Genomic DNA, 12,657 nt, shown 5'->3' on the forward strand with positions numbered 1-12,657 from the left:
ATTAAAATTAAAAATTAATTTTCTTTGTTAAATAAAGACCTGCCTTAATACAGAATTCCAACATCAAAAACCTCATTTTTTTCGGGATGGAACATTAATGGTAACTCACGGTTTCAGCAACAAAATTCTAAATTTTTTTATGATTGTCGAGTTTTCTTACCAGAACAAAAAAAAAATAGATACATTTAAGGAAGGACTGAGAAGAGATTGAAAATTAAAGTTAGTCCAAGTTCATTACCAATAGGAAAAAAAATCGTTTAGAAATATAATGAAATTACAACTACAGCAACTCGCTAGAAGTCGAGTACAAGGAACTAACGATTTGAAATGAGAGTTATTGAAGAAGGTGATTTCATATATGACAGTCGTAATCGATGTTTCTTCACTATTAAGTGATATGGTGATGTGTTCGAAAACACGTTAATTCGAGAACACGTTAATTTTCTTCAGAGTACGATTAACCTCTGAATTTGAAATCACTGCTTATATACCTGGTATTGGCCATAATTCATAAGAGCATTCTGTAGTTCAGAATTATTGTCGCTATGAAGATCAGATAGTTAGAGGACTTCCATTAAGGAGATTGTGTTCATTAAGAGTGGCGAATTTATGAGTATGTAGTTGGTCCATTAGGGTTCAGGGTGGAAGAATAATAATAATTATTATGTTAAGATCGTCGCTTCTGTTGGTGTATTTAAATTATACCATATTTGTGCTTCAACAACTGTATTGAACTTGATTTTTCATCAATGCTAAAAAATCTCATGTTTGATGATCCTGATGCTCAGGTAATATTTCCTTCCTTAGAGCTTAAGTTTGAATCGAGTCATTACCAGTAGGAAGTTCAATACCTAATCATTCAAAAATAGATTGAAATAATTAAAAGGAGAATTAAAATCAAGAAATTTACTAAGATCTTCAGATCTAAATGAAAGTTCTGCTTCAAGTCAAAGTTCATTAGTAAAAAGAAGCTCATGAAGCATTGAGACTCCAAAAAGAGGAAACAATTCAATCGATCAAAGAAGAATTTCTCCAATTACTTAACCAAAAATAGTGGATCATAAAGAAGAAGTTTATCAGAAATATGTTGTAAATTTTAATTTTTAATGTTTTTGTTTAGAAAGAGATGAGACACATCATTTATTTTAGCTTAGATTAAAAAAATTGACAACCTTCATTAATGGAGGTCATCCTAAAGAGACATAAACAAAAGAAGTTGAAGATGAAAAGTTAGAATGAGATAAAGATAAGAGATTAAAGGAGAAATAAAGAAAAAAAAAAGAGCAAAGAGTTAGAACCAAAAAGTTTGGGCAGTTACATTTGATTTAAGCCCGTTTTTTTGTTGAAATAGATAATAAGATTAAGTAACCAGATTATTGTTACAATACAAGTAAAAAATGATTTTAGGGATGTATTTCCAGAATCTAGTGCCTTGAGTTTTCCTTGACCATTTCGCCAGTTTGTCTGCTGGTGTGTTTTGGTCTCTCGTGATATGCGTGTGACGCCCCGTGTTCCGAATCACGGTTTGCCCGGCAGTTTATAAAAGAAACTCGGTCTAATACTAACTCAAACCAGTTTCAAATATAAACCCAAGCCAAAACTCTCATCACGGGTTACAAATCAAGAACAAACACAGCGGAAAATCAAATATAGTTTAAACCTTTTGAAAATATGCTCGGAAAATAAGTAACCCAAAATAGTTTTCATAAAGAGAAAAAAAAAACAACTTGAGTTCATGTTTATGAATGGTTCACAGAAGAGACTGAATTTGGACAGAGTCTCCTCTATAAATTGAACATATCAAACCTGAAAAACCTGTCAAACATTCATACATATCTCACAATAGCATCAAATAAAAAGTGATAATGTGCATACTATTTACATGTGTACAATCGCAAACGAGTGAGAGAACGATCCTAAATATTCTAGATGATACATATATAATATTAACGTTGTGATTATGTTGAAAATATAATAGAAATTATAATCTTACATAATGTGAGCCGTCGAAGTAAACTATGTCACTCCGGGTCACCAATACCTGCAACTGAACAACAACAAATAGGAATGAGATAACCCGAAGGTCAGCTCAGCAGGATACCTAGACATCCTACCCGCACCACACACATATACATTTTAATACATTAATAGTTATAAGTGTTACATATATACAGAGATATCAATATGCACACGAAGCAAAACAATATAGCAAGATAATTCTTCTAGCTTACCAAGATCACGACTGAATACGCCCTCAGTCGGGGTCACCTACTATTCGGCTAGGAAGAACCGTTCGGCCTTTGTTAGTGCGTAGGCAGGCGGCGCCTTATCGAACGTTTGACTACTGCAGTGTACACATGGATCCACGTAATACCCCGGTAAGAGCTTCCGTAACTCTCCCTTCGTCATCATCGCCCATCGGGCTGGCTTGTGATCTCAATACGCATTGAATAGTAAATCTCACCCAAACAATGATACGCTTAGAATATGTCATGACTTACCCAGACGACTATAAGAGTATCGTCGCTTAGTAGAGCCATATACCCACGGCGATACAATTATCTTGTCTTGAGGCGCGTCCTATCTCCGGCCAGATCTGACGCTTCCTCGCAAGGTAACTCATTGACCATTCGAAGAATACCCAAACATATGCATGAACCTATAATAATATTAAATGATTTGATAGGCTCCCAAAGCTACAAGAACAGAGCCCTCCTAACAAGTCCCATCAACCGAAGGAGAAGAACGTTCTTGTGTCTCAAGGTAGGGTAAACCCTGTTTAAAGCCAAGCTTTTACAAGTTTTCACTTTCAGGGATTAAGTATTTTCTTATTAAGAAAACTTGGGTAAACACCCTCTTTCGGTTCGGTGAAACATTGTACGTATCAAACACAAGACATTACAGAATTCAAACCACCCTTACCAGTGGCTTAGCAGAATAAATAAACAAACATGGCACTGGTCAGTCCCCTAATCACTCCAAGGGTCGGAATACCCCAACTCCCAATCTCTCTCGGACCCCATTCCGGGTAAACAAGAATGGTCGTTACCAAACGGCTGGCCAATGCACCGAGTGTAACCCTTAACATGGATTCATGGCTAATCCATAACAGAAATATAAACAAGGGGACCAACCGATGCCCGGTGTCAAACAATCAATACACGTAACACAGATCAAGCGATTCCGCCTCCATGTTATACACGTAGCTCAAGCGATTCCGCCACCACGTGTTTACAATTCACAAAACGATCACACAGATCAAGCGATTCCGCCTCCATGTGATCATTTTCGGAAAAAACCAATTTGTTTTGAAAAGAGAAACATCCATAACATAGAGCACACAACTTACATACATATCATACCATATCATATCATAAATTGAACTAGAGAACTATAAAAAGAAGAAAAATGACTATATATATATATATATATATATATATATATATATATATAATGGTGAAACGGGGAATACCCGTGCTCCAAATAAGATTCGTAGGATCCTACCTCTTCTTGCGCTTCCAACGGTGCTCCTGACTAAGCTCCACTTCTCCTCGAGCTCCCTATTGCAGTACATTAGTGCAACTGGAATATAAAAAGGCAAAACGGTCAACTGACAGTTACATAACTGTCAAGAGTCTTCTTGCGGAGCAGGAATACATAAAATGAATGAACTAGACTAAGAATGTCCTATCGGCACTATAGAGATCACAGAATAATTCCGCCAGATACCTGAAATTCATACAAACCAACCAACGAACTTCCCATAAACTCTATTTTTCATTTCCGATGTCCCATAAGCTGACAATTTATATAATGAACCAAATACTATGAATCTTGAACTATCAAATCATGAAATGAACCTAGTGTTACGAATCCATAACTCAACCTATCTATTTATGTTAAATACGGCAAGGTTCGAGTAACCATCTCTATTCCAATTCATTATAAAACTGATCCAAATATCAAATTTGAGCCGTAAAATAATTCGGCAGCAACCCGTCTATATATGAACACCCCCAAAATAGTCTATAATATCCTAAACATAATCCTAAACATAAATCATTCGAAGAAATTGAATAATAATTGTATAAATAGCTCCAAATTCTGATCCCAATTGAAATTAGTATAACAATATAGTTATCGATATAACCATCATAAATCCACCAAATACTGACGAAATTGAAAATTCTGAACGGATAAATATGTAGAACAAGTCGAATACAACTACCTGGAAGAAGTTTCATCGAATTCCGACCACCGAACGCGAAGAAACCGACGAAGGAAATCAAACACCAACCCACGGACAAAAACCCTTTTTATTTCTCACGGCTAACACTTCCTGTTTGTTTAGAAATCACTTTGGTAAAGGATGGAGATGGATATACAAGGATGGGGATGACATGGGACCATTTAAAACGCCTCTTGCATGCAAGACAACATAAATTGGTTTTCTTTTAAACCAACCAAATTGGTTTTGGGTGCCACATGTCCCGGTTTGAAGTGCCCATGCCATTTAATTTTCTTTTGAGTCCTTAATTTCTATATACCTCTTAAACCCGTCCCTCCAATCTTATAGCCAACTAATTCCACTCTTATCAATTACTTAATAACCCTCGCTTTAACTTTTTCTTCCCCTTTTCACCCCACAACTAACCATGAAGAAACTATGTGGTCCCGTTAAGTTCGATACCGAAGAAAATTATCGAACACGAAACGATAGTCAAACCATGTTCGGTCTTTACATGTGACTAGTCAAAATCTATTATTTCTCGAGATATATCAAATGAGTTGTCTGAATCAACTGAAATAAATACTCGAAACCAACTATTGAAAATTGCTAGCTTTGTTTGACGATCCAATTCGTCCGATTCTCCGACTCGAAGGTCAGGGCGCTACAATGCGCAAATCGAATGTCGACAAAATTCCTTCGGAATAGTTTTACCTGATTCATGTGATTCCTCGATTGCCATTGAATCGTGTGTTTGGGATTGTGCAGCTGTTGAATGATGCCAAAGCTGACTTTCAATGATGATGTGCATATAGTTCTGAGCCACCACCCATCTGATAGCTGCTAGGATTGCTTGTGCTTCATTTTCCTCACTCGTACGAGCTCACTTCGTTTGCACTTTGGCCTCAATGAATTTTACCTGATGATCTTGAATGATTAGTCAGATACTAATATAATCATTAATATCTGTAAATGAAGCATCTACATTAATTTTTTAAAAAGGAAAAGTAGTTGGTTGCCATTGGGATGTTGATCTATTTTTAGGCTTCTTCTGTTCGTCGTTCATCCGAGGGAAAGCCAGAACTTGTTGGATGACTTGGGAGAGAGAGTTATTGGTATGCTGGAAACAGTAATCACATTTAGCCTTCCATATGTGTCATAAGATGGTAAGAAATGAATATTGGCGGAGGGGTGAGAGCTATTAGGCGAGTCTTACCAAGAGAAAATACATTCTAAAATCGAGGGGATATTAGAAGACATTTACATTGAAATAAAACCAAATATGTTTAGCAAAAGAGCAGTGAAGGAAGGCATGTTCAGGCGATTCAAGTTGATTACACGTGAGGCATAAAAATTGGTTGTCTATGTATTTACACAGGGAGAGCTCCCGAGCAACATTTCCATAGAAAAAGATGAATGCGGATAATGGTATTAACAGACCAAATAAAAGACCATTAGAGGACAAGGGGTGCTAAATATATGACACGCATACATCGTGAGTTGAATAGGCCTTATAACTGTAACCATTAAAAACATTTTAGGCAAAATGTAACTTACTATTAACTAAACCACACTGTAACTATGTTTCGCCCAAATCTATTCCTTGCCTAGTTGTAAAGACCATAGCTTTGATTACTTCCTAAGCTCTCTTAAATGACGAAATCAAATGGAATTGGATGAAGATCAAGATACTTGTTTTCTAATTGTTAATCTTGCAAATCCAAAAATGGTATTTGTGGATTCAATTCATCATATTCACGAAAATTGTTCATTTGTTTAAAATCTAAATTCCCCATTTTTAGATTTTGCAGACAACCCTAACTCGTTCTTTTAGCCGTTTTGATTTTTCATATATTTCTTATTATGTGATTCTAATTAAAAGGCATTAAGCCAATATAAAGGAATAAAATTAATGGTCATTGAAGAATATTATTCATGATCCAGTTCATTCTAAACCTAGGAGCGAGTTTCGGTCTGTTGCCGACTACTTTTTTGCTTAACTGATGTTGAACCCATTAAGGTTGCGCCCAATGAAAATCGCTCTAGTTGGTTGGTCGGTCTAACTGATTTAAAATATAAATTATTTTAATATGTTAAATTTTTCTTAAAATTCTTATGATGCACACATAAATTTCACCAAATTGCTTATTTTATACCCTTATCTTGATAATGTCATTACAAAAATAGTATAATAGTAAAATGTGTAAAAGACTTAACTTCACGAAAAAAATTCAAATTGTTCATTACGTGAAAGTATGACAAACTAGTACGAATATCATTTTATACTAATTTATAATATAGGATCGGTTAGTTCGTTTTGAGCGATTTCAAAATGCTCAATCTGAAATTAAACAAAATCAATGAAATTCAGTTTGATTCGTTTGGAAAATGTTCAGTTTTGGTCGTTTTGTAGAAGAGAAGACGAATATAAAGATAAAAATTGTCTTTTTGTTAGCGACCTTTTCGCAATGACTTATGAGAGGAGACGGAAAGACAAAAAGGTAAATATGAAAATATTTTTGAAAGAAAGGATAGAAGAAGAAAGAAGAACCCAACTGTTACACTTAATTAACAAAAGTAAGGCATTGAGGCCGTATTGGAGTGCTTAACAATTATAAGGATCAGGTACAGGGTATACAGATTGCTCTGGTACGTTGTATGTGATAATAAGAGTACTGGTATGCGATAGCTACCATGTGTGTATCGGGTTAGTTAAAAGTATACCTTTTTTGTAGGTTATTTTATTTTGCAGTTTTTTAGGGTCGGTTTTCAAACCAAAATATGGTTTTAATGATGCATATCTAATAGATACACAAACTTGTAGGCCTTATATCCTCATAAAACTTTAAGCTTAACTGATTAAGTAAGAAAATATTGTAGTTAAGGACTCAATCTTGTAGATTTTTACGTTTGGCTAATTAAGATAGAAGATTCCAGAGTGCCAAATTCTGAGGACTGGAACGCCAATCACCAAACAGTGTACGGAGGATCTTGTACGCGCTATATGCGACGCAAATAGGTTATCTGGTAACATTGGTTGAAGTTACCCCTCTATTTTACATATTTATATTTATATACGGTTAATTTCATTTTGGCAACAATTTGATTTGGCCTCTAATCGTGTTGGCCACTCGATTTGGCCCTCAAATTTTGTTCAACTTTCCATCATTAATTTATGACAATTTAGTAGTTTTATCAAAATTTATCTGCCCACCTTGCATCACTCTCTCGCTCTTCCACATTATCGTTCTCTCTCATCCACCCGGCCTTTTTTTTTCCTTCTAACTTAAGAAGGAGAGTGGAGGAGAGAAAATGATGAACTGAAAGAGTGAGAGAGTGATGTGAAGGAGAGAGAAATATACGAGGTGTACAAGTTTTTAATTTTTTTTTTACAAAAATGGCATATCGGTAAAATTGAAGATCTTTTGACAAAAATTATAGTCAAATCGAACGACCAGACACAATTGAGTGTCAAATCAAACCGTCTATTTCAAAAAGATTCATGACATGTCAAGCCTGACATATCAAGACCAGATAAGGTAGTTCGTTTCACATCGAATTAAACCACATGTTTCACCGCTTGTACATGCCCCGCCAACTCGTGACAGTCGTGAGGGCAAAATTGAAAGGTTAGTCACAAATTGCGGGCCGACATGGAATTAACATTTACATAGTACAACAAATCGATTATATCGAGAAGAAGAAAAACTTTCTAAGTGAATCGTGTGTGTTGGCAGCATCTCCACCTTTATTCAGGATCTTCCGACCACTAGCCCACTTTCCCTCACTTTTAAGTGGCTTTTTCACTTAAAATCTCTCTCTCTCTCTCTCTCTAGACTCTAGCCGCTGATACTTCCTCCTCCGATTTCGGGTGAGATATGAAACCAATCGCCATGAAAGAATCCCCAGGTAACTTGCTCTCTTTTCTCTCTCTCTCTAATCCTCTCTCTCTTGGTTTGCTTATTTCAATACAATTCCCCTTCTCTTTATACGCTGGTAGAGTGAATCGTGTGGGTTTTCTTCTTCTTTATTCACTACCAAAATTATATTATGTATCGATCATTTGGTGGAAGTTTTAGTCCATGCCCATAGTGTGATTAGGGTTTATGAGCATATACGAGTTTGTTTTTCACAGAGGGATAACAAAAAAAATCTTATTTTGATGCTTTAATTTTATGAAATTGTTCATTTTTTTTTTGTATTCATAGTTGATCTAGTTCTTCGATTCGTTCATAATAGGTTTTGATGTTAATGAATTTCTGCAAAATAGTTTTTGAAATTTATGAACTGTTTTATTATGTGAATTTGTGGTGGTAATCTTGTAGGTACTGATTTTGAAAGGTGGTAATCCGATTTCATTGTCATCATCAATTTTGATCATTACTTTTCTTAACAATTCATTGTTATATTAGATTTTCAAATTTCGACTTAATTAGGGTTGAATTCTTGTGATGTCTATAGTTGTTGTGTGTTAGTTTTCTTGTCTAAACAATTCAAGGATGGTTATTCCTCTTGAATTCATCACAATCCCATCTCCATGTTGGTTATCGAGTATTCGAGGTCTTCTATCCAATAATGATCTAGCCATTTAGTCCTACTTTATCTTGCTCCACTAGGTTTTATCTTCGATACGATCTTTTTTCGCTGAAATGAATTTATTTTTGTTTGGGTTTGTCTTCATGAAGAATTTTACAAGGCAAGATTTCATTCTTGAATCTGTTGAGATCCTAAATGGTTTAAAAAAATTAAAATGACTATAACACGAAAATATCTATCTCATCATTCATCAAAATCGCACGACACTAAAGACATTAAAGGCTATCGCTAGATATATCTTATTGAAACATAAAAAAATCTAGCTTTAAAGATCCTCGTGAAGAGAGAACATTTATGATTTTACCAAAATTTATTCTAGTATTCTAATATTAAAAGCGTACCAACTCTAATCCACAAAATGTGCGGACTTTTACGAGTATGGAGGTTTTTGTGTTTCCAATTTTGTTGTTAGTGAAGGAATAATGTCAAGATAATCCGATAAAATGGGTTTCTAAACTTGTTTTACATATTACGTGAAGTAATTTTAACTTTTAAAGATATAGTTAGTCCCTCTAGTACTCCTTCGACTTGTTTTACGTATACGAGCTTGTTTTTCATAGAGGGACAACATAAAAAAAAAAAAATCTTATTTTGATGCTTGTAGCAAGTTAATTTTATGAAATTGTTCGTTTTTTGTATTCATAGTTGATCTAGTTCTTCGATTCGTCCATAATAGGTTTTGATGTTAAATTAATTAGCTTCGGGATGAAACTTTTGTGATTCTTTTTCTTTAATATAGAAATTTAAGTTACGTTTCTTAACTCTATCTTCACATGTTGAACAATTTGATCGATATTCCCTGATAAGTCATATCTATCTTGTTTCAGGTTCTTGTTGCATATGTACTTCGGTGAAGTCTTTTCTCTCTGACAAAGTTCAAGGCATGCTTTGTCGTTGCAATTCATCAAACAAGTATAGGAGGCTGAATCCAAAACTCGAAAAGAAAATGGTGGAAGCCATCAAGAAAAGAGCTTCTTCTGAGCAGAACACTTTCAAGTCAATTAATAGCATAATCATGAGATTCCCGAAGTTCAAAGAAGGGTTGAAAAACATCAAGACTGTGTTTGAACAATATGGTAAAATGTTACTAAAGTTTACTTTCCTTGTTGAAATATCTACAGCTTTCTGGAGTTCCTGTGAGAGGATATACCAATTTCATAACTTCTTAACTTAACTTCTTCAATTTCTAGATGAGGATTCAAATGGAACTATTGATCGTGAAGAACTAAAGAAATGCTTAAACACACTGCAACTCCATCTCACAGAGACAGAAATACGGGATCTTTTCCAGGCTTGTGATGTCGACGGAAACGAAGGGATACAATTGAACGAGTTCATTGTTCTCCTATGTCTCATCTATCTACTGCTCGAACCTTCATCATCCCCTCACTCTGTACTCACAATGATCTCAATTTGAAGTTTTGTGCACTTCGATTATCACTTGTATATAACAAACTTATATTTTATTTCAGACATCTAAGATGGGATCTCCAGAACTCGAGGCCACTTTTGATACAATAGTGGAAGCATTCTCGTTTTTAGATAAAAACGGTGATGGAAAACTAAACAAGGAAGAGCTGGTCATGGCACTGAATGAGGCTTCTCCATGGGAAAAATCTCCAGGACGGATCTCCAGAAAACGATTCAGTATGTCCTACTCTTACATTTTCATACATGATACTATTTTTCTTGGCTAATTTCTCTCATTTCTTCATTATTGTTGATCTTTCTACTTCCTTGGCTTTCTTTGTGAACAATAATGCAGAAGAAATGGACTGGAGCAACAGCGGGAAGGTAAGCTTCAAGGAGTTTCTCTTCGCATTGACCAATTGGGTTGGGATTGACAATGATGATTAGAAAGAACACTTGTTGTGATTTATTTGCTGAAATGGGATTGATAGAGAAAAATGGACATCATAGTGATCAAAGCAACTTCAAGGTGATTCTGAAATCCTTAGATTTCTCTGCAGAGTCAAAATACCTTGAATGTAACTTACTGTCCTGTTGAATCGAACTTCAATTTTATGAATTATTTTCAGATTGTGATATTTCTTTATCTTCTTTACTAATTCGTTTTTTTATGTTCGATGTTAGTTTTCTATTGAAACTAGATATTAAGGTTAGGGTATGTCAAATCCTTCTTTCAGATACGGAACTGCTATAACCACATCATTCCCTATTGTTGTGGGTATATTTACAACAACAATATAAAACCGAGCAGATCCCATTCTGACCTCTAAGTAACTCATAAAATCCGATTGGAGGGGAGGGGGGCTATGTTTCGAGTGTTTGCCGTGGACAAATTGTGAACGGAAAATTTGTAGTCCCAGTAGGGAGCCGATATTATCATCCAATAATGCTTACACCAGCCATGTTATTGTGGGTCGAATAGTCAAGGTGGATAACCGGATATTCGAAATCCTGCAAGAATTTTCAATACGAAGAAATGCTCATTGGGGACACTGACAGGATTTAACCAAAGTTACAAACCAAGATAAGATTTAGCAAAATCTTTGTGTGTATGCAAAAAAAATCTCATGCATTTCCTTTTTTTTTGTTGAAACCTCATGCATTTCCTTATTACCTAGAAGATAAGAACATGTCACAAGGTTTCCTTTTATATTAATTTGTGGCTTGGTTATCGTATTCACCTCTAAAAATCAATACTAGTAAGAGCTTACTAGTTCCATGCAAGTCGTAAAAGTGAGATGGTCACAAGATCGGCGAAGTGTTCGTTTTAGAATATCTTCAATGAGAAACTAAAAAATTCTCTATATGTCAATTTCTTTTTTTTTGAGATTCTCCTTAAGTGGCAAAATAGAGATTTTCTAATTTTTTGTATTTTCAATGCAAATCTCTAAGGTTGTTTATTTATTTACCGGACATGGTTATTTTTCTAAAGAGACAATTAGTTACCATGCCGGGTATATGAAGATTTGATTTCTATTAATTTAAATATAAAATTGATGAGCTGGACAATCAGATATCTCGAGAGGAAGTATGTTTACCCTGAATGGAGTGTTTAACAGTGGACATATGAATTGTATAAAAACCGTTATTCTATCTCAAACAACTTCGAGTGTTTGATCAGATAGATTCCAAGTAGTAGACGATGATATAGATTGGATATTTTGTTTTCTCGAAATTGGAATTTGTCTTAAATAGCTATCTTTTAACTCCCATATAAACTGTGAACCCTTTAGTAGCTTGTTCCTCCTTCATTGAGGTTTATTCACCATGTCTCCACAGGAAAACTCCATCAAGTAATGACCTGATTTCCATCAATGTGAGTCTTTCATTTGATTTTGCACAACTTATTTTGGTAAGAAGTTCCTTTGGATATCCTAAATCTTAAAATTAAAGAGAAAGTGAGAACCTATTCTATTCAATAACAAAATTTTATACCATTATTTAACACTTTTGCATTTAGATTAGTTGATTTTGAAACAAACCATGAGATACAGATTTAGTAAGAAAGTACCAAAGGATTTATTGAAAATTAGGTTTCTGTTAGAGGCAATGAAGAAGATTGAAAATAACGTTATTGACGAGACTCCGACGACAACTACTTTATTGCGGGTCTATATTAGTTGTTTGAAAGAAACGGGAGTGTAGTCCTAATTGACATTAAAGCGGGGTCAAGGTCAAAATCTCCCTTTTGTGTTACGGAAAACTTAACTATCCTCAGATGAAAGGTTATTTGACTTTTACTTAACTGGTCAATGTTAGTCAATGATCTATTTGCAAGATAATGAAAAATTCATATCCTTTTCACAAAACCTATAATTTATTCTTAACCCTTTCCCAAAATAACCTTAGGGAGAATTATTGAA

General features: G+C 34.8%; 1 protein-coding gene and 1 long non-coding RNA gene across 2 annotated transcripts; one reads left to right on the forward strand and one right to left on the reverse strand.

The window, feature by feature from the left end:
• Positions 1-1,803: 1,803 nt before the first annotated feature.
• LOC147539382 (uncharacterized) lies at positions 1,804-4,356 on the reverse strand. Its single transcript, XR_015226337.1, has 3 exons — positions 4,229-4,356; positions 3,505-3,582; positions 1,804-2,047 (listed from the first exon to the last, which is right to left on the reverse strand). It is a non-coding gene; the product is annotated as an uncharacterized LOC147539382 (long non-coding RNA).
• A 3,557-nt stretch (positions 4,357-7,913) lies between these two features.
• On the forward strand, positions 7,914-10,872 carry LOC147539383 (Calcium-binding EF-hand family protein). Its single transcript, XM_086641223.1, has 5 exons — positions 7,914-8,137; positions 9,652-9,900; positions 10,015-10,217; positions 10,297-10,471; positions 10,590-10,872. Exons 1-5 carry the CDS (start codon positions 8,107-8,109, stop codon positions 10,679-10,681), a joined length of 750 nt encoding a protein of 249 aa, XP_086497349.1. The 5' UTR covers positions 7,914-8,106; the 3' UTR covers positions 10,682-10,872.
• The last annotated feature ends 1,785 nt before the right edge of the window (positions 10,873-12,657 follow it).

This window comes from Eschscholzia californica, unplaced genomic scaffold (assembly GCF_041429995.1).
Source record: "Eschscholzia californica isolate CP2 unplaced genomic scaffold, dmEscCali1.0.p SCAF_5, whole genome shotgun sequence".
Taxonomy (NCBI): Eukaryota; Viridiplantae; Streptophyta; class Magnoliopsida; order Ranunculales; family Papaveraceae; genus Eschscholzia; species Eschscholzia californica.